This window comes from Lipomyces tetrasporus (assembly GCF_029532465.1).
Source record: "Lipomyces tetrasporus strain NRRL Y-64009 chromosome Unknown POJ06scaffold_12, whole genome shotgun sequence".
NCBI classification, from domain to species: domain Eukaryota; kingdom Fungi; phylum Ascomycota; class Lipomycetes; order Lipomycetales; family Lipomycetaceae; genus Lipomyces; species Lipomyces tetrasporus.
The window spans coordinates 260,620-280,389 of NW_026611607.1; the positions used below are offsets into that span (position 1 = coordinate 260,620).

The following is a 19,770-nucleotide window of genomic DNA, read 5'->3' on the forward strand; positions in this document are numbered from 1 at the left end:
AAGGCGGTTGCGCCGCACCTTGGGTGGGTTTGACCCAGATTTCTTTCTATACGAAAGGTCTCTTATTCAACGAGAAGTTGCCACCAGCTGCTACTCACTACCATATATTATTACGCGATGGTGGCATAATATTAAACGCAATAATAGAATTGGCCCATAGTGCAATCTATCATGGCATTACATTACTTTCCATAATACAACAATCCTACTAACTATACTACAAAATGCAAACTTTTATCGTACACCATTACATATGATTATTCTCGCACCTCCGCAATTTCGGCAAAATACTGTCGCAAAACCAATGCCAGCACAGACGGAAGCTCGTTGATGCTCCTCACGATCACATAAAACTCAAACGGGAACGAGCTTAAATAATTCGTCACCTTCAGGTTCATTTGACCGCTTTCCTTATCAGTTTCGTATGCAACCTGCTTCATATCCAAAATAGATTGTGACACTGTCGTCTGTCCTTCCTTCTCCGCCGCCTTCTGCAGGCCGTCAACGATTATAAACACCAGCATAACCTTCTGTTCTCGGGCTGTCCTCGCTAGCCGCTGCAGTTGCTCGTGATTTCCGCACACGCCGTCTGAGATGATAATCTCCAGCTGCCACGTATCGCCCTTCGTGTCTGATCTGGCTTCTTCAAACAACGCCATCGATTTCTCTACCAGTCCATGCACATTCGTGCGCACCTGGTTGAATCCCAACCATTGGAAGACCTGTGCGCCCGATTCCGACGTAAACGGCTTCTGGAATGGGTGCACCACCTCGCAAGTCTCTCCAAACCGGACTATCGACAGCTGCCCTGACTCGAGTCTCTCAAGCGCCTTCGTAACTAGCGTCAAGGTATCAAACGCGAGCTCCACACTCTGCGACTCCGACATAGACTTGGAGTCATCCAGCGCAATCATGATTTGGTACTCTCGCTTACTCGGCTTGGTCCGTCGCAGCCAGATCTTGTCTTTCTTGTATCCGCTCGCAATATATGGTATAATACGCTTCATGTTAAGACGTTTGCCAGTCCGGAAGTCTCCGCGTAGTTTCGTAGACAATGTCGGCTCTAGGATAAGCCGCAGTTGCTCGCACAATGCATTTGACAGATCTGCCGTTGCGCGCTCGTGTCGTTGCCATAGGTCTCGAGCTTCGTCAGCAGATCTATAGGCCGTGTCTTTGGCAACATTCACTTGCAGCTCCACTGTAACTGGGAGTTCTGCTGCGGGCTCAACAACGTGATCCTCAATAACACCGTCATCGAGCTGCCCAAACTCGCCAACCGGCTTGCGCTCGCCTACGATGCCACCCATAGTCTGCTGGCGAGCTGACGGCTCTTCGGATTTCGGCGCATTTTCTTCTGGCTCTGATGGGACCTCGATCACAGGTGTAATCTGCTCTTGTGAGTCGTCAATCGCCATATTGTCATCTTCGATTGCCTGTTGCTGATCGTTCGAAGTTGGTCCAAGCGCTTGAGTATCGTGTGCGACTTCAGACTCGTCCATGTGTCTGTATTCACCCGAAACCTCCTATTGGTGTTAGTAGCCGTTACCGTAATATACGCTAGGCCACTTACATTGGCATCATTCTGAATCGTCTCTTCCTTTTTCTCTTCCTTCGCTGCCTCCTGAATCTCTCTATTGTGTCGGTGCCATGTCTCAGAGGAGTCCCCAAGTCTGAGCTGATGCTCTTTTGTCTGATCCGCTTTCTCTTGAGCCATCGAATCTCGAGTTTCTTCGCTCATAGCTGCGGATCCCTTCTCTTGAGCAGTTGATGACTCTTCAGCTACCTTTTGTGCGTTGGTGTCCTGACCATTGCCTTCCGTACCTTCAGCACCTTTCGTCGCGGCTTCAGTTTCCTGGTATTCGTTCATGGCATCTTCGAGACCTCGCAGACCTTCGTTTTGCAATGCAGAATTACTCTCCTGCTTGGTCTGGACGTCTTCTTTTGCGTCTTCGTATGCGTCTTCGTACCGATTGTCCACTGAAGAATTATCGCCTTCATCCTGATCGACATCCAGTTCATGTTGAATATCGTCATCTTCGTTATCCGGCAGCTCTGAATAGAAATTAGATCTGCGCATGACAGATTATGTTCAGACAAACTTACCTGGCCTGTGACCCTCTTTCTCCTCTTCTTCATCTGCCATTTCGACGTCTTCGTCCTCGGCGTTTCCAGTCTTTCTCTCGGTCTCTGGGCGGCGCTCCGGCTCCTCCTCTTTGGTCGATGTATCCTCGAACTCCATTGGCTTATCAAGCGGATCCCCCTCAGACCTAAGGTCGTTTTCATCTTCGTCCATTTTGGCCTGATCGTCCTCATCGTCCAGATTGAGATCTTCCGGAAGATCTAAGGCGTCACCTTCAGGCGCAATCGGATCTATGTTTGGATTATCCTGTTGTTTCACAGCGTCCTCTTGCTCCATTGCTCCCTCTTCTTCGACTTCATCATCGCCTTCGATCTCTTCTTTGCTTTCTTCTGCCTGTTCTGGATTGTCGCCTTCTTGGTCGTCCGGTTTGGCCGCGAGGTCATTCGTTCTAGTAGAGTCTTCAAGATTTGCTTTCGAATCTTTCTCACCGGATTGTTCTTCAGTATGAGCGTCGTCCCACAATTTTTCGTCGACTGCGGAAGGATCTAGAGCATCCACGTCTCCGACTTCTTCGTCTAACTCTTCGTCGTTCTCATCGTCATCGTCGCTCGCTTCGCCTTCCGTCTCCTGGCCCTCAATCTCTTGTGACTCCCCTTGCATCTCGCTATCAACGTCGATAACATCGTCATCATTTTCATCACCATCTTTCGCTTCTGTCTTCTCATCCGACTGATCCGCCAGATCAGTCAGATCTTCATCCTCTCCCACTGTCTTGCTAATGTTCTGCTCGCCCTCGCCTTCACCTAATCCCGTCCCTTGCGCTCCAGACTCGTCTTGAGAGTCAGACTGCTCCTGAGGCGAACAGTATCCCGATGAAAGAACTGAGTAAAACGCTTTCATCAGTATCAAGCTTGCCTTCGCCATAGCGGCGTGGTCAGCAGCAGCGTTGCGCATTAATTTCTCAGCGAAGGAACAGTAGGCCTGTAAAAGCGGCATTGTAACCGAGACTAAGGCGCCTGTCAGTGTTGACACCATCACATCGCCAATATCAAGGCCGTTGACAACACTCAGACATTGCTCGACTGCCGTGATGATAGCGTCCAAGTGAAGTGTCCGCAGCATCTTTGTTACACGCTGAGTTGATTCCGAGATCCAATTGTCGTCCTGAATCGTTATAGCATGCTGTGACAGTCCTCGAATATTTTGAAAAACGACTAAAATTGAATCCGACACCGTGCGAAGCGCATGATCCAACTCCGTGAGAGTTGAGCATGCCGGCGCCCCTGCTTCTGGTCCATATTTGTTAATGAACTCAGCGGTCAAGAATGACGTTACTATACGAACGATGTATCGATATGATTCTCGAGTAGACGCAAACTCGTTAAGTTCTCTGTAAAATGTCTCAACTGTGCCATACACTTCATTCAGTAACTCAGCCTGCTCGCGTGTCGATACTACCAAAGTATTCGGCTCTGCTCTTTTATTGATCCGAGTGGCCAACGCATTCAACGAACCCTTCCATTTAGTGAAAAATGAAACGATGCTTGTGTCTTCGTCTTGACACAACTTGATATGTGCCAATGCCGTAAAATATCCAAAATCGATTGTACTGCAGCATAACTTGAGAGCCTGCGACAACGACGACAATTTGTGTCCTCTCAAGTCAAACACCTGCAGATTATTCTTCGCCGAAACAGCTTCTAACGCTGATAGTTCATCGTACGCACGCTTGAAGCTATTATACAATTGTACCGTAGCCGTTACTGCTTCGCGCTGTAATATGAGAATGTGCAGCAGGCTCTCAGCACACCCGAACCCACGTTGAACTTGAGATAATGTCAGGTCGTCTGAATGGCTCACAATGCAAGAACGGAGGCGGGGAGTCATCTCCAATACACGGAAGAAGTAGTAATCGGCATTGTGGCAGATGACCTCGTCGAGTATATGCGTCCGTGTGAGAATCTTGGCCACGGTGTCCTGGTTATTCAACACATCCGCTCGCACACGGAACTTGAGACCCATCCGCTTGAGGTCTTTCAGAGTCTCACTGAGGAGTTTAGCTTTTCGAGCCTTCAAAAATTGAGCGATTCCTTTGTTCTCCTCCGTAAGAGTACTAGGAGTTTCCTTCCTGAGCTTTTCCATATCGTAGACCAAATCCGCGGCATAAGTGATCAATGATGGTGTCTCGATGTCTAGGATTTCAGACGCGAACCGTTTGAGCTGTTGAGCCGTTGCCATAATGTCTCTTAATCGCTCTGGACGACTGTTCCAACCAGCTATTGACGAGCACTGGTCCAGACGCGCAAAAAACGATTGTGATGGCTCTGTGATTTCTACATCTGACGTTACAAGGACACTGCCAATATCTTCCTTAGAAGTCACATCACCGAGTCCACTATCGAGGATTGGGCGTACTGGTTGAGACAGGATTTCTCTAAACTTCCGAACGAGCTTGTATAACTTGTGGTGTGACCTCCGAGCGCTCTCCTTCAAAGCAAGCACACCGGTATCTTTCCAGCTAGCAAGTAATATTGTGTCTGAAATAACTTTTTCCAGCTTCTTGCGTTGCGACTGAATCGATTCTTCAACAATTGGCACAAATTGTTCATATAATCGAATGATGTTGCGCAACAAGTTTGCAACTCGTGTTAGACCTGGCGCAATATTTGGGTCGCTAACTGTACCAGCATGAGTGGCGACGGAGTGAAGCAATCGCAGTCTAGTGACAAACTGCCCTTTTGGAGAGTTTCCAATAAATGACGTCACAGCCTGCACGAGTTCATGAACATGCAGGTTGATATCTTCACGATCTTCGCATATTCTTGTTGGAATCGCAATCGCATTTTCGTAGAGATAGAATAACCACTCTGATGTCATCTTCGTCGTACTATCAGCCTCCTTGTCAAATAACGAGGACCATGACGTCAGTTCCAATCGTCTCCACTCGACAACCAGCTTGCTCAAACCGTCGATATCATCTGCCACAGAGAATTCGCGACTGGCAACTTTCTGCCATTCATGTAAGGCGTCTAGCTCTCGTTCAACTTGGTTTAGAACTTTGGCAACGGGAGTAGTAGTTGGATAGTCTAGAAGCTCTTGGCAGACCGCTAACGCATCGTGTAGAGTCTCGTGTTCAGGCCAGCGTTCCATTAGCTTCTTCAACTTGACCCGAAGCGACAGAAACACTCTCGCGACCTTCTCGGCAATAGCAATATTTCCATCAACGTAGAAGTTGGTATTTGGAGATGCGCTCGAGCCGTCCAACTTGTCAACAAGCTTCGCTGTCTTAATCATAACAGCTGGCAAGATATGCTCGATATCGTTGTTGCTCGCTCCCAGGCCAATTTTCGTGACCTCATTCAGCGTATTAAGAGAATCCTCGATTAGTTCCGGATATGAACATGAGCGGTGAGGACTACTGAATAGATTGACATATGCGTCGAATATTCGTACATCTAGATCTTCAGACTCGTTTTTCTCATCAGCCGTATCGATCGAGAGAATTTGATCGTAGTCCGGAAACATTTGTTTGAATTCCTGATCCTGCTCTTCCTCATCTGTCGCCGGCTTGTAGATACTAGAGCCTGCCTGCTTCGCGGCGTCGTCTCGCTTCTTTTTCAGTGACCATTGGTAATAGAACTGTTTCAGAACATTATTTATGCCGATGAGAGTAATTTCATCGTAGCCGCCGATTGCTTGAAGCCTTAGAGCCGCCCACCCCAACAGATTCAAAAGAATCTTTCTTGACAAACTTTGCGCAAGCTTCTGTTCAATAATTGCCTGCTGCATACTGTCCACAATCGTTACAATACTACTTGGCTTTAGAACCGAACCATCTGCCATCCATTCATAAACATCAAGACGTGACTTGGTCTGATTTTGGTAAGAAGTACTAATCAAGCCGACACCGACTTGCATGAAGTACAAGAAAGATTCCAAAGGCTCAAATAGATCCGTATAATACGGGAATTGTGAACGTAATCGACAAATCAGCTGACACGAATTTCTTTGAAAGAGTCCTGCGACGTCGGCGGCTTGGGATGTGGAGCTTGATATATTGGCCAAAAGTGTATCAACTTTCCCTTCAGCTATGTCCGATTCGTAATACCTGTACAGCTCTTCGAAAAGTGCATGTGACTGGGAGATTTCAGGTCGGAAGCTTGACGGCGCCGGAAGTGTAACAGCAAGTAGGTTAAGCTCAGATTCCAATGACTTCACCCGAAGGTTCGTATTTGGTCCTGTGAAAACATCCTCGACAATCTTCGCGGCCTTTAACCACGACAAAAGCTTCGATTTTTTGCTCTGTAACCGATTCCTTTCGACATAAGGCTTGATCGCAGGATCATAAGGAGAGCTCGGAAGATAGAGATACCATAGAATCTCTGAGTACTTCGTGAAGAGCCGTCCAAGATCCCTTTGGATGTGGCATGAGCCATTTTGAAGGAGGGCTCGAATTTCTTGCAGAATTGGAATTAATTGCACTGTTTCTTTCCCCGTTGCTCGGAGATACGACTCTAACTGCAATAATTGCTGATCGACTTCGGAGTCTGCGGTCATAAAAGTTGCAAAGAGAGTGTTGAACTTGTCCTCGTCGTCATTGTCATCTTCGTGGATGCCTATGATCTATTCATCCATTAGTACATACACTTATGCAGTAGCTAAACGGCGGTGCAGCGATCAACGTACTTGATATATGTGCTTCAAGAGCACGTCGAACAGCAGAGTCAGTTTCTCCTGGCATAAGCTTTTGCTGGAATATCCCAGGATGCCACCAGCTAGAGAAATTTCCCTACGTATTTCGGAAACATCGATCACTCGACCATACTCCGCAGACAAGCTACACCAGTCAGCCATGTTTCCAATCCACAGAAACGTCAAGCATATTACATTGCATCGATCAATTCAAAAACCACTTCGCCAGTAAAAGATTCAGAAATCTTTCTCGTCGACGAGTTTTCAGAAAACAGTGAGCTGAATAGCGCCACTACATTCGGCGCTGATGTATCAATTAGACTTTGAGTGCTCAATCACAAGCGAATGCCGAGCTTACCGCCATTCTTTGCAGACCACAAGTTCTTCAAACTCAGTCCTAAAGGTCGTCCAGACAAATTGGATAACAGTAGATCATTTAACTTCTCCCACTTCTGAAGTGATGTCAGCTGTATTACATTCTATGAGTAAGGGCTTATGGTCAGACTAACCTTGCCTTGCGCCGTCGCAGAGAGCTCCTCACTTCTCAGAGCCACGTCCATGACAGTCGCCCATTTCTTCTTGTTTCCGTTCCCAATGGACATAGCAGGGACATGTTCAATGAAGTCTTCAGCTTCCTTCCTCAGCATCTATGTGGAAGCCATTGAGCACAACTCGTTGAAAGATCAGGTAACGACAATCTTACCTGAATGACGCCTGAAGAAGGGCTGATATCATCCAATATCTCACTGGCCACCCTTAGTAGTTTCCGTTGCAGGATTACTAAACGTTCTTGCATATCTGAATTTGCATTAGCAAGAGCCATACGCAAAGGGATAGTCCGCTCATCACACCTAGATCAATAGCCGAAGAAATCCCGTCTAATATCTTCGATATTTCAAACAACTGAAGGTACGCATCCCAAGCCTCTGACGACGTGGGAACTGCAGGTCGCATTCCGCGCCAAATAAGCTCCATCGACTTTCCACTTCGGAGTGAAATTCTTGAACTGAACGCTTCAATAGATCTATTTAAAAGGTCCCACTCTCTCTGTGGAATTATCGTCGTACCGAATGTCTTGATATTCGAGGACACCTCATCCAGAATATCCCGATATACAGGAAACTGACTCTCATCGACATCTACCTCGTCAGTCAGAGCAATAATGTTTCCCAAGAGGTCCAAAAACTCCGCAAATTTGTCCATCGCGCCCTAAATTCCAGTTTAGCGTTATATACGCTAAGGAGCAATACATGGGGACAAACCTTCTGAATAGTCCTTAATGCAGGTCCTTCTAATATTGACTTTGCCATACCAAACATTGACCTCAGCAATATAAAAATGTCTTTCGATGTTTTTATCGATGTGAATCTGGTAACTGCAGCTGCTGAGCGCTCAATATAATTCATCTTCGATATTTTCGACGTCCGGGATTGGGATTCAATTGCGTCAAGCTTCTCTTTAATAAATATCAACTGGAAGATAGTGTCATAGGCAATCGCAAGTTGGGTAGCATCGACCATTGCCAACTGGTTCTTGACATATGCAAGTCCGTACGGATTAGATAGCGAAAAATAGGTCTAAGCATAACTTATTATCAGCAAATCTAACTGTTACGTCAACAAGTAGCAGTATTCCTACCTGATAATTGCCATAATCAGGAATCAAAGTGTTTCGGTATATGTCCAAGATCTCCTTGGAAAAAGGAAACTCATTGAATGATGTGAAAAGCTTAACGACCAATAAACAATGTGATTTCTCGGTATCTGTGTATAAAGACAGATTATGCACAGCAGATGCCCACCGTGTAACAGTCTTGCCATAAGCGATTGGCAACTGGTCAATAATACAAAGTGCTAAATACTTATCCGAAACCGATTCATCGATCATTGACAAATTGTCCAATAGTCCATACACGCGCATATCCGATGCTGTGACTGAAATATGTTTGACTAAGCTACTGTATGACCGTTGAATTGGATCTAGAGCGAGATTGCTGAGAGCAACAAGCATCTTGTTATGCTCTAACACAACGCTATTGTCGAAGTTCCGAGTCGACATCTTAAGAATTTCTCTGTCCCAAGCCGAAGCACGACAGCGCAAGTCATCCATAAATATTTCAATTCCTCTGTTGCGCATTGCTCGCGACAGTTCTCCATGATGGGGGTCGATAGTTAAAAATAGCCTGAAATTGGGATGTGGCTTCAGAATTTTCAGCTGCCCATTGTCAAGACCATGTTCATTGATCACCAAGACACCACCTGGTTCTAGAAGTGAGTTTAAACGGTCCAGGACTGATGGGCCGCAGAGGTTTGCATTGTCAAGTACCAACCAGTAGCCTTCTTCTACCGCTCGAACTAAAATACCGTCGAACCATTCAAACATTGCCTCTCGTTTTGCAGGGTCAGCGGCCACTTTGATGAGCTTTTCGATTGCTGAGGTGATTGACCTAATTTCGTGCTGGAGACCGTCAGCCATGTCGAACAATTGGTAGAGAAGCTGCAGTGCTTCATCAAGATGAGCAAGAGATGTTTCTTCAACAGTGCGAGCGAGATCGAATAATTTGAGAGCGATGGTAGTAGTCGCGTTACTGGTCAACTTAATATCGCCCAGGAGCTTTGACGCAAACTGACGGATTCCATCCCATAGCACGGACGCTCTTCTACTGAGGTCCACTTGCTCAAATCCACCAACTATGTCCATACTGTCTACATCATTATTGATGGCAAACTCCTCGAGATGTGCACCCACGAGATTTGCAAGCAATCTAATCAAGCTCGTCTTTCCAGAATTCGGAGGTCCTGTTAAAATTGCTGGCCACGACATTTCGACACTAGTCATGAGCGTCTCGAGTGGCAACATATTGCAATGCAACATGACTAAATCCTTCGATGGAAACCCGCGGCTGCTAAGTTTTGACATTCTAGGAAGGACAGAATGACCTACTTGTAAGTATGTATCGGACAATGTGAACGCAAGTGAACGAGCCGAATACATCTCCTTAAAATGCTTCTCGTATAAGCTGTCGACCATACGTCTGTCTTCAGCAGTACGGAATCGTTGTTTCACGATTATGTCCAAAAACTCCTTGGGGCGGCAACGTGAACTGATGTTCGTCTGTCGCAGAAGTAGCTGAAACCAGCGAATTGTATCACGCAAGTTGAATTCCCAAGGGGAGCCATTACGGCCGAAGCTCTTATTCAGCGAAGTCTCGGCTTCCAAAACAGACACGAATTGCACAACTGCGTCTGCTAATTCACGATTCACGTCTGGGAACAACTGGCGCGTGATGACATTGAGATCCTTTGGTGTCAACAGATCGATATAAACTACTGTAAATCTGTTAACGAATGATCTTGGCAATCCCTTTCGTCCGCCTCCCTGGTAGTGTGAATTCTGTGCCGCGAAGACCTTGAACTTTGGATGACAAGTGAAAGTGCGATCCAGTTCTGGAATGTACGTCTCCGCTCTATGATCCAAGCACGCATTCAAGCCTTCTAACACCGACTGCGAAGCTAAATTCATTTCATCCAATAAAACCCAGTGGCCATGTTGCATAGCATGAAGGAATGGCGCGTCTCGCCACTCAAACTCGCCACTTTTGCCTCCTTCGACTGGACTGTCAGACCCAAAGAGATCCATTAAATCTGTCTGTTCAGACAAATTGACGCGCGTTAGTTCCACGCCAGCTGCTGCCGCCAGTGCTGTCATTATGCTGGTTTTGCCAACACCAGGGCTACCTTCGAGCAATATAGGTTTTCGAAGTTGCATGCCACGAATGATCCGCATCGCATTGAACGCCGTGGTCGGAGCAGAAAAGCTGAAAGGAACTCGTGCCGTAGCGGCTGATTCTTGATTGACATGAAATGGACCCGCTTGCAGAATGTCCTTGGTAATCGTAAATTTAACAGCTGTAGCATAAATTCCGCGCAAGTCTCTTCCGGATACAGTAGATAAATACTCAATACATCGCAAACGCTCGCGAGCTAAAAGATCGGGAGATTCTGCCAGATATGCAGAAGTATTTGTTCCAAGAGTGTCAATAAACACCAAAGATGCGCCATGTACTAACCGAATGGTCGGGTTCAACGTATGCGTGGCATTTACAAATGCTATCCACGATAGTATTTCCCGAATAGAGACAATAGCGCCGTTAGCACTACTGAGAGAGCCACCATATGTTTCTCCAAACCACATTGCAAACATCACAATAGGACGGCTGAAGAACAATTTATCATCCTGGGAGAGCTTGGAAATGACGATCTGATAGACGTCGTCAATATCTGTAATTGCGGGCACCCAGATTTCAGTGAAACGATTTCGCAGAGCAGGAGACAATTCCTTCTTGCCATAATCACCGCTAGGGTTCATTGTTGCAAGAAACTGAAACCCATCCGCTGCCGACACACTACTGTCGCGTGTTCCCTTTTCTGCCAGCAAAATCGATCGTTCGGGTTCCAGCACACTGTTCAATCGTTCAAGGACTGAATCATCAGTGAGAGACACTTCGTCGAGGAGGAAAAAGTCACCTTGTCGAAGAGCTTGAACTAAACTACCGTCGCACCATTCAAATAGGACATTAAGTCGACTTCGAAGGCTCTCGATGCGATTGACAGTGTCGCTGTCGAAACTGGCCTTAGACTTGTCGAAATCTTCCACAAGTTTATCTAAATCGAGATCACTGGAACTACCTGAGGAGACACACCTGCGGAGCTCAGTTGTTAGCAACAACTGAAGCTCTGATCTGTTTCGCACAGGCCGCTGAGCACCAATAATGTCACTAGCTTCTGTATTCTGATGAGCATTGACAATATGCAATGATTTTCCATAAAACTCGGCTAAAAGCTGGCACACAGTGGTCTTCCCGCATCCAGTTTCACCAACTAATAATACTGGCTCACGATTCTTCAGTGCTTCATTTACAAGAGCAAAAAGTCGTCGCATTGGGTTATTCCAGACAGTTTCTGGAAACTTATCCTCAGGGATTGTGTAAGACCTATAGAATGACGGTATGTCCAATTTAACACGCATAACTTTCTCGATGACTTCTTTCACGACGGCTTGCTCTTCCGGCCGTCGCACACGTTCTGCCAAAAGGACGTAACCGTTCAATGCAAGTTGTCCATATCCGTCAGCTTCGCGATTCGCCCACCTGAATAAATCCCTCAAAGTGGCAAACCCATTCTTTTCAAACAGTCGTGTAGATTGACGCCGTAACGCAAGTTCCTAAAATGCCATGAGCAACATTAATCCTAGAGAAAGAGAACTATTTCTGCAGAAGTAGCAGTACCTTATACACGTCGACAATTCTCTTTGCATAAGACGGAGGAATTTGACATCTTCCTGTCAAAATAATCCCAAGTTCGTTTTCTGGAATATCATCGAAGTGTAGTTCTAAAAATCGATTGCGGAACGCCCTGGACAAGTTCTTGCGGCCCCCATACAATCCTGGTGGATTCTGAGTCGCAAATAGTAAGAAATGGGGATGGGGCTTAACAACTTCTTGCGTCTCAGGAATGAACAGTTCACGATTATCGTCAAGTAATCGATTAAGTGCCTCCAGAACATCGGTTGGTGCTAAGTTCAATTCGTCCAGTACAATCCAATATCCGTTTCTAACCGCCTCCACCAAAGCGCCTTCTTGAAATCGCAAACTTCCTTGAGCATCCGAAACATACGATCCAAGATATTCCTGCAGGTCCGTATGCTCGTGATTGTTGATCCTGACAAACTTATGGCCCGTCTTCTTAGCAAGATAGCTGATCATGCTTGTCTTGCCACTTGACGTTGGACCTTGTATCAGCACTGGGAATCGTCTCGTCGCAGTTGCGCGCACCAAATTAAGCATATTCTTCTCCACGAACGGGGTTATTATGTAATGCTCTTGATTATCCGGCTCCCTAGGGCCAGCTTCAAGCCAGTAGTGTTTAAACTGAATGTAGTTACCTTGTTCAGGCTTGTTCGGAATTTTTGACAGCACTGACCGAGGATTCCGTAACTTTCCAATGGTGTACTTAATAATAATCGGCACAAGCACTTGTTCGGAGATCTTGTCCAGCAAGGTTAAGAACGCCATGCAAAATCCTTCATATAGTGCTCGCCGCAGTCCATAATATGGTGTAATATCACGCACGTACACCAGCGTCCGTGATAGAGTGCGAATGCTGAAGTGCGGTTTCTGAGTCGCTCCGTCTACAATGAGATGATCCTCCGCTAGTCGTTTAGCCTCGAGATACAGATTCGCGACATCCTGGCAAGCCCCTTCGCCGTCATTACCAACTGCTAGCTGGCCAATATATTTTTCCACAATCGCAAGTAAGTCCGCTGGATCCTGATCGGGCGAACCGACGTGTATTTCAGTAAATCTGGCACGAAAACCCGCCGGAAGATCACGTTTCCCAATATCTGTAGCAGGATTCATACAAGCAAACAGCCGGAAGTTCGGATGAGCTTGCACGGCCTCCATGTCGCCCGTCTCTGAAAGCTGAATGCACGCGCCTTGTCCACCTTCCACAAGTAAATCTGCAACATGTTCCAACGTATCTGGTGCGGCAAGATTTATTTCATCAAGTAGTACCCAGTCTCCATTGCGAACAGCTCGAACAAGGGCGCCTTCAATGAATCTATACACAAATGCATTCTCGATATTTCTGTGCTGCGCTTCAAATGCGGAAACTTTCAGTGCAAACCCTTCCCATGATCGTAACAATGTTTGTCCTGTCAAATGATCGACGCGCCGCCGTTTACTTGGCTTGTCGTCGCCCATCACTTGCGGAAGACTGAGCTGTTTCGCAATTACATCCTGCGCCATCTTGACTGCTTCTTTCCAGAGCCGGATCACATTCGTCCATTGATTATTTAAGAAGCATTTACTAAAAACAGTAGTAAAGCGCTCATTCCGTCTGCTGGAGAATGTATTCTCAAATAGAACGTCAAATTCTTCGCGCAGTGGTATGGCAACAGTTCTGACATCCACGGGTTTATAGCCACCAAGCAGATCTGAGGCTTCGGTTTGTTGCGACACGTTTATCACGGTCAGCCGCGCACCAAGTGTGGCAGACAAGTGCTGTACAACAGTGGTCTTCCCGGTACCAGTCTCGCCCACTAATAGGACGGGCTCCCTCATAGTAACACATGTTGCAATTTGCTCTAATAACCGCAGCGTGTGCTTTGTATGCGCAAACCATGATGCTGATGGTCCAGCTTTTCGCTTCTTCAATGTAGGGAGTTTGGGTGCAACAACTCTGCCTATCGCGAGAGACGTCTTGGAATCCTCGAGTCCAGGAACATGGCTTGAGAGGTAGTGCAGTACAACGTGTGTTCCTACGTTCATTGCACTACCTATAACACCCACAAGAAACTCTCTCGCTTGGTGGCTTCTAACGCTTCCAGCAAAACAATCCACCGCCTCGTAAAATACAGCATCAAAAACCTGTGACGGTACTCTTTCCGTCTCCGAAGCTCCTAAGGCGCCAGAGCCAGGTCTTGGTAGTAACAAATTCACTCGTCTGGCCCACTTCATCAAGTCCCTTGTCGAGAATGTCCGACTTTGAGCACCTCGAGTCATAGCCAGAAACTTAGGACTTTTGTACGCGTCGCGCACAACCACGTACACTTCCTTCATCATGCCCGCTAAAATCCCCAACCGCGGATATTTTTGAGCGACAATCTGCTGCAATTCATAGTCACTCATCATGTCTAGTTTGACATAGCTCCACAATTGTCTTCCAATGAAATCTTTGACATGAGACGAATTCTGCTCAGTGATGGTGCCTATAATCTGAAAGCTATTGCCTGCCTGGATGATCTCGCCTCGTGAAGGTACCGATATCTGGCGCTGTTGTACAAGAGAGAGCAAGACGCTCACAACTTCATTGGGGGCCTTATCGATGTCTTCCACAACAACGATTTTGCCCTGCTTCACTGCGCTAGCGAGGATTCCCTGTTTCCACACAAATGATCCAGGAGTTTCGCCTGTAGAGTACGATCCAACCAGGAGCTTCGTATCAGTTTGTTCACCAAGATGTAACTTTACAACGTCACTTGATGATCGAGCTAAGGATGACAATATGCTATCAATAAGGAACGTCTTCCCACTACCAGGAGGTCCAGTGATGAGCAGAGGTGACGCCGTTCGTAGAACCATTGCCAAGGCACGAACATTATTGATAGTAGTACCAGTGTAGATGAGACTGGACCCTACCGTGGATAATGCTAAAACTGTTAGTATAGTCTACCAAGCATGATGATGGTTACATACGCTTAGACCGTGGAACCAGAACACCACATAGATTGGCCGTGCGTGATGACAGTTCGTTATCGTCTATCTCTACATATTCGGACGACGAATCAAACTTGTAGTCCATGTCAGATAACTTTTTCATCAACGACGATATACGTTTCGCTTCGAACAGTCTATCGAGTCCATTAATACAGCTTTCAAACGACCGAAGACGGCATGTACTCACGTGAAAAATAAAAAGTCAACATTCGGCTCCCCTTCATATTCTCCCATCATTGTTTGATCTGCAAGATGCTGCTCTACCAGTCGATTCATTGCAGCATCAGATAGATCCAAGTGCAACGCCCAAATCAAAATGCCCACCATCCTATTGGCACCAGCGACCGCCCCGTCCGTAATGATCGATAGGATCTCCTTCGTACTCACAAGGTTACCGAAACGCTTTTTGTCAAATACCAAAAGTCGATATAATGCTATTAGTCCCTGTAAATCATAGCTACTTTTCCAACCAGTTTCCAGATATGAATCAGCATGAATTGCGATATGCGGACTGACAGGCAGCACCCGGCCAAAAGCAGCTATTACGGCGGCGTGGTCCGCTATTGCAAGCCACCGCGCCGCAATATCAGGAAACAAAGGATAAAATGCGCATAGCACGGGGGTTGTAAGTGTTGGAATTATAGATAAGCTCGCTAAAGCGTCTATATCGAGTGATACGGTTCCATAATGATTCTTCACGATTGAATCAAGGTTCAAACGAATATCATTGGCGCTAATTGACTCCCGTAGCCTCTGAATCGCGCGAGAAATATCGATACGAAAGTTCACCGAATGTTCAACGTCATGCTCCATTTCCGGGACAGGCTAATAGACTTTCGTTGCGCAGCTGACTGTGGCCACTGGGATTGCAAGTGGTTCTGAAGTTGCGCTCAATATTATTATTTTGTTACTATGGGAATTTTTGTTTGGGAGTTTCAAATTTTTCCCAGCGGGCGGGTAACTTCCAAAGAATATAGTAGGCTATTACCCGGCCGAATTTGCATCCGGATCCAAGAGTGACGCTGCGCATGAGCCGCACAACCATCGCGAGACTCGCCGCGCATTAATCACTAATTTATACACTGACACGTTTCGTTATAATTCAATATTAAGCCAGGAACCGGTAGAAGCGAATACAGTGCTTTTCTCGATAATTTGTGGCATTTTGTACAGCAGGACGCCTCCATCGGGCATCTAATGATTTTGTTGAATTAAATGGCGGATCGACTAATACAAACCAAAAGCAGCCGGTCCTCTGCCGACAGTTCGGCAGAGCCGCTGCAGCCTTCTCCAAACGACTTCGGTGATATCTTTGGCGACTTGGGGCTGCTATCAGATGACCCCCTTCCTAGGTTGACGTCTATCAACAGCAACACAACCTCATCGTCGACGAGTGATAGAGTGCATTCCGGGTCATCGCAGGTTGCATCTGTCTCACCAGTAGCCAGTGCCTTCGCAGCTCCGGTAACGCATTCCATGACGACTGCATCAGGTACCGCAGTGCGTCCTGCAACCACTGATAACACAGCGACCTTCAACGGCCCAATGTTGAATATGAATATTCCTCGCATCCTACCGCATGAAAATGTCTTCTCTATACAAGTGGGCGACACGTTGTTTCGTTTGTCGGGAGCGTCGTTATCTTCAGATGCGCCATCTTACTTTACCCAGTTTTTTACTAAATCCGAGCGGCACGGCAATTCGAAGCAGTATCCGGTGCTCTATATTGATCGCTCTCCAGAGGTTTTCCGCGATATTGTGAGGCATTTACAGGGCTACTATGTCGTCCCGAGAGACGCGTATCATTTTGTGTACCTTTATGCGGACGCACATTACTACCAACTGCCGAAACTCGCCAAATTATTGTTTAATTCAGAGATTTTTGTGCGCATCGGCGGTTGCCAGTTTATGATTCCTCGAGAATTGCTAACCAAACCTGGTGATTCTCCTAATTTCTTCACGCTTGGCTTTTCGTCTTTCTTTTCATCACCTCAGGAAGTCTTCCCGGGGACAAAAGGATTGATTAGACCTCCAGCAGTGGCCCCACCATCAGTTCCAGCACATTCAAATGAAATGTTCGCTCAGTTGCTACAAGCCCTCAAAGGCGCACCAATTAAGTTTGAGTCGCCAGAACACCGGGATGCGTTGCTCAGAGAATGTCGCTACTACCATTTCAGGGGTTTGGAGCAACGATTGATTCCATTTGAAATATCCAAAAACTTATTTACGGGACGGGAGGAGATTTCAATACGATTAAAAGATTTTAAACCTCAGGGTGCCGGTATCGAGAGGTCGGGTGCAGAAAGAAGAAGGCTGGAGTACAGTCGCCCTTTTGTGGATGACAAAGCCAGGGAGCTAGTGATTCAAGTTGAGAAGGACGAGTTTATGTTACGCGCTTATGATTTCGTCGCGGGCGATGGGGCCATAAAGAGCAAATGCCGCTGGGGTGCCGAGATTATAAAAGGAAGCACTGCGGCGGAGAAACTAAGAACGCTGATAAAAAGACTGCCAGAAGTGGTAGATGAAACTGACGATAATGGGCCGTTACGACTTCGAGTAGACTTTCGCGATGCTGTAGTCATTTTGAATGGCGCTGATCTCGATGTTCAAACGTCTGATGACGGATTTTTCGAGGTTTTCGCCGATGAGTACAACTCTCAGAAGCGAAGACGGGTAGACAGTGGCGACGCTGTGAAGGCTTTACCTGAGGCAGCATTTCCAAAGAACCTCTGTGTTCAAAATGGTCAATTTAAGATATACGTTGAAAGAGAACGATTGGTACTGCATGTTGTGCGTCTTGACGCTATCACGACGGCGAAGGCAGTGAACAGGAGGCGAGTGTACCTTGTATAGTATACATAATTGATGATTGTTGGTATCAGACCTAAATTCTGTGATTTTTTCTTTGGCGATTGCGACTTACGTTAGTGGTATATGGCGTTGTGGCGCATGTGGCTGACGACGTGAGTGACAGCACGTCTTTAGGATAACTGCCCTGCCTTTCCAGACCGTCACGTCATACTTCCCTTGACCGACCAATCCTCCCTAACACGACCGTTTACAGTAAGTAATCATCGCTGGTCTCGGCACTTCACGATTGTCACCCAGTTCTTCGTCTACGCCATGCTGATGCATGGCCGCGCTTGAAACGCCCTGGCTCATGTCCATGTCTCCCGCTGCCGCCCAAGCCGCTGCGCCCGCAGGCGCACCTTTTGGTTCCCCTACCACAGCACTGTCGTCTTCGCCGACTTATGCTACCTTCGTCGCTCCAGGCTCTTCCCACATCCAACAGACTTCGCCTCTGCTTACTCAGACACCGCCAACCGTAACTAGAGCGCTGTCGCTCTCCTATCCGTACATTGTCGCTGCCGATCGCGCAGCTGCGTTACTCACCTGGACGTCCAGTGATATCTGGGCCTCGTTCCTCGTCGTCGCAGCCTGGAGTGGAATAGTTCTGCACTGGGAGACTCTAGTACGGTACTTCGGTCATCTTCTAGCGGTTGGAGGGGTAGCGGCGTACGTCTACTTCCACAGCGCAGTCGACAAGGAGCAGCGGGAACACCCGACCCTCGATGCCATCGTCCACTCCTTAACCACCCTAACTACTCGCCTAGACTTGTTCTTCTCGCCTGTCACGACCCTATCTCTGACTACACGCGATTTGACTCGGTTGCTGTTTACGACATTGTTCTTGTCCCCGCTATACGTCATTCTTACGTTTTATGTTTTAACTCCGCGCATCATCTTACTCCTTGCCGGCGTCTTTGTGCTCACTTACCACTCTCTACCAGCCCGTGTGACCAGGACGATCCTGTGGCGGTCACGATCCGCACGTCTAGTCACATTTTATCTGACCGGTCTCGACTTCTCGAGACGGAGACGTTCGCGGTCGATGGCACCCGCTGTGCCGTCAACGGCACGGCCCACACGATCATCATCTCATTCTTCTGGTGAGATTGCGACGGCGCCACAGAGCTACTCGACTTCACTTGCTGGAGATGTTGCACAGGTCATAAGTCAGCGGCCCTACAACGCCCGTGTGCAGAATGAACATAGTGATGCCGTCAGATTCACTTATGTTGTCTACGAGAATCAGCGCAAATGGCTCGGCATAGGTTGGACAGCTAATCTATTGGCATATGAACGCACGGCATGGACCGACGAGTTTCTGAATGACTGCCCGTCGCCTGATGAGTTTACGTTGCCGGACGCCGAAGGCACCGGTATGCGCTGGAAGTGGGTGGATAATCAATGGCGTGTCGACGAAACCAATGGCGACGAGGAAGGCTGGTTGTATTATGATAACACGTGGAAAAAGCCGTCCAAGGAGGATGCATTTGGCAAATACACCCGTCGGCGGAGGTGGGTCCGAAATGCAGAACTGGTTGAGGATGAGGAGCTGTTGGCGACCGAGACAGAAGTGTTCGATCACGTTCCGATTGAGGGAGACAGCGAAGACTACAAGCCCGAAATTGAAAGGAAAGTAGAAGAGAACTCAGCTGCTAGTATCGATCTGCAAGTCGCCAATGACAAAGCAGTATCTGCCAACGTTAGTCAAAGTGCGGCTGCGTCTGGTCCCAATGGGGGTGGCAGTAGTGCACATGATACATGGCAAGAGCTGAAGAAACGAACCATGTTGCGGCATGCTAAGAAGGATAGTGCTGGAGACACCAGTGTTTCTAGTGAAGCAGCCAATGAAAAGGACAATTCCACATGATAT

General features: G+C 47.2%; 3 protein-coding genes across 3 annotated transcripts; 2 read left to right on the top strand and 1 right to left on the bottom strand.

Moving 5' to 3' along the window:
• POJ06DRAFT_38484 (uncharacterized protein) lies at positions 1 to 15,934 on the bottom strand. The gene is made up of 14 exons (XM_056190958.1): positions 15,238 to 15,934; positions 15,030 to 15,184; positions 12,060 to 14,983; positions 8,411 to 11,995; positions 8,035 to 8,349; positions 7,624 to 7,981; positions 7,476 to 7,570; positions 7,282 to 7,419; positions 7,131 to 7,224; positions 6,968 to 7,076; positions 6,767 to 6,917; positions 2,104 to 6,703; positions 1,571 to 2,052; positions 1 to 1,523 (listed from the first exon to the last, which is right to left on the bottom strand). Exons 1-14 carry the CDS (start codon positions 15,861 to 15,863, stop codon positions 258 to 260), a joined length of 14,898 nt encoding a protein of 4,965 aa, XP_056040479.1. The 5' UTR covers positions 15,864 to 15,934; the 3' UTR covers positions 1 to 257.
• A 170-nt stretch (positions 15,935 to 16,104) lies between these two features.
• On the top strand, positions 16,105 to 17,934 carry POJ06DRAFT_262323 (uncharacterized protein). The gene has a single exon (XM_056188732.1). The coding sequence runs from the start codon at positions 16,266 to 16,268 to the stop codon at positions 17,901 to 17,903; it is 1,638 nt and encodes a 545-aa protein (XP_056040480.1). The 5' UTR covers positions 16,105 to 16,265; the 3' UTR covers positions 17,904 to 17,934.
• A 148-nt stretch (positions 17,935 to 18,082) lies between these two features.
• On the top strand, positions 18,083 to 19,767 carry POJ06DRAFT_297474 (integral peroxisomal membrane peroxin-domain-containing protein; the record flags this gene model as incomplete). Its single annotated transcript, XM_056190602.1, has 3 exons — positions 18,083 to 18,954; positions 19,060 to 19,451; positions 19,503 to 19,767. The coding sequence occupies exons 1-3, from the start codon at positions 18,184 to 18,186 to the stop codon at positions 19,765 to 19,767; spliced, it is 1,428 nt and encodes a 475-aa protein (XP_056040481.1). The 5' UTR covers positions 18,083 to 18,183.
• Positions 19,768 to 19,770: the final 3 nt, after the last annotated feature.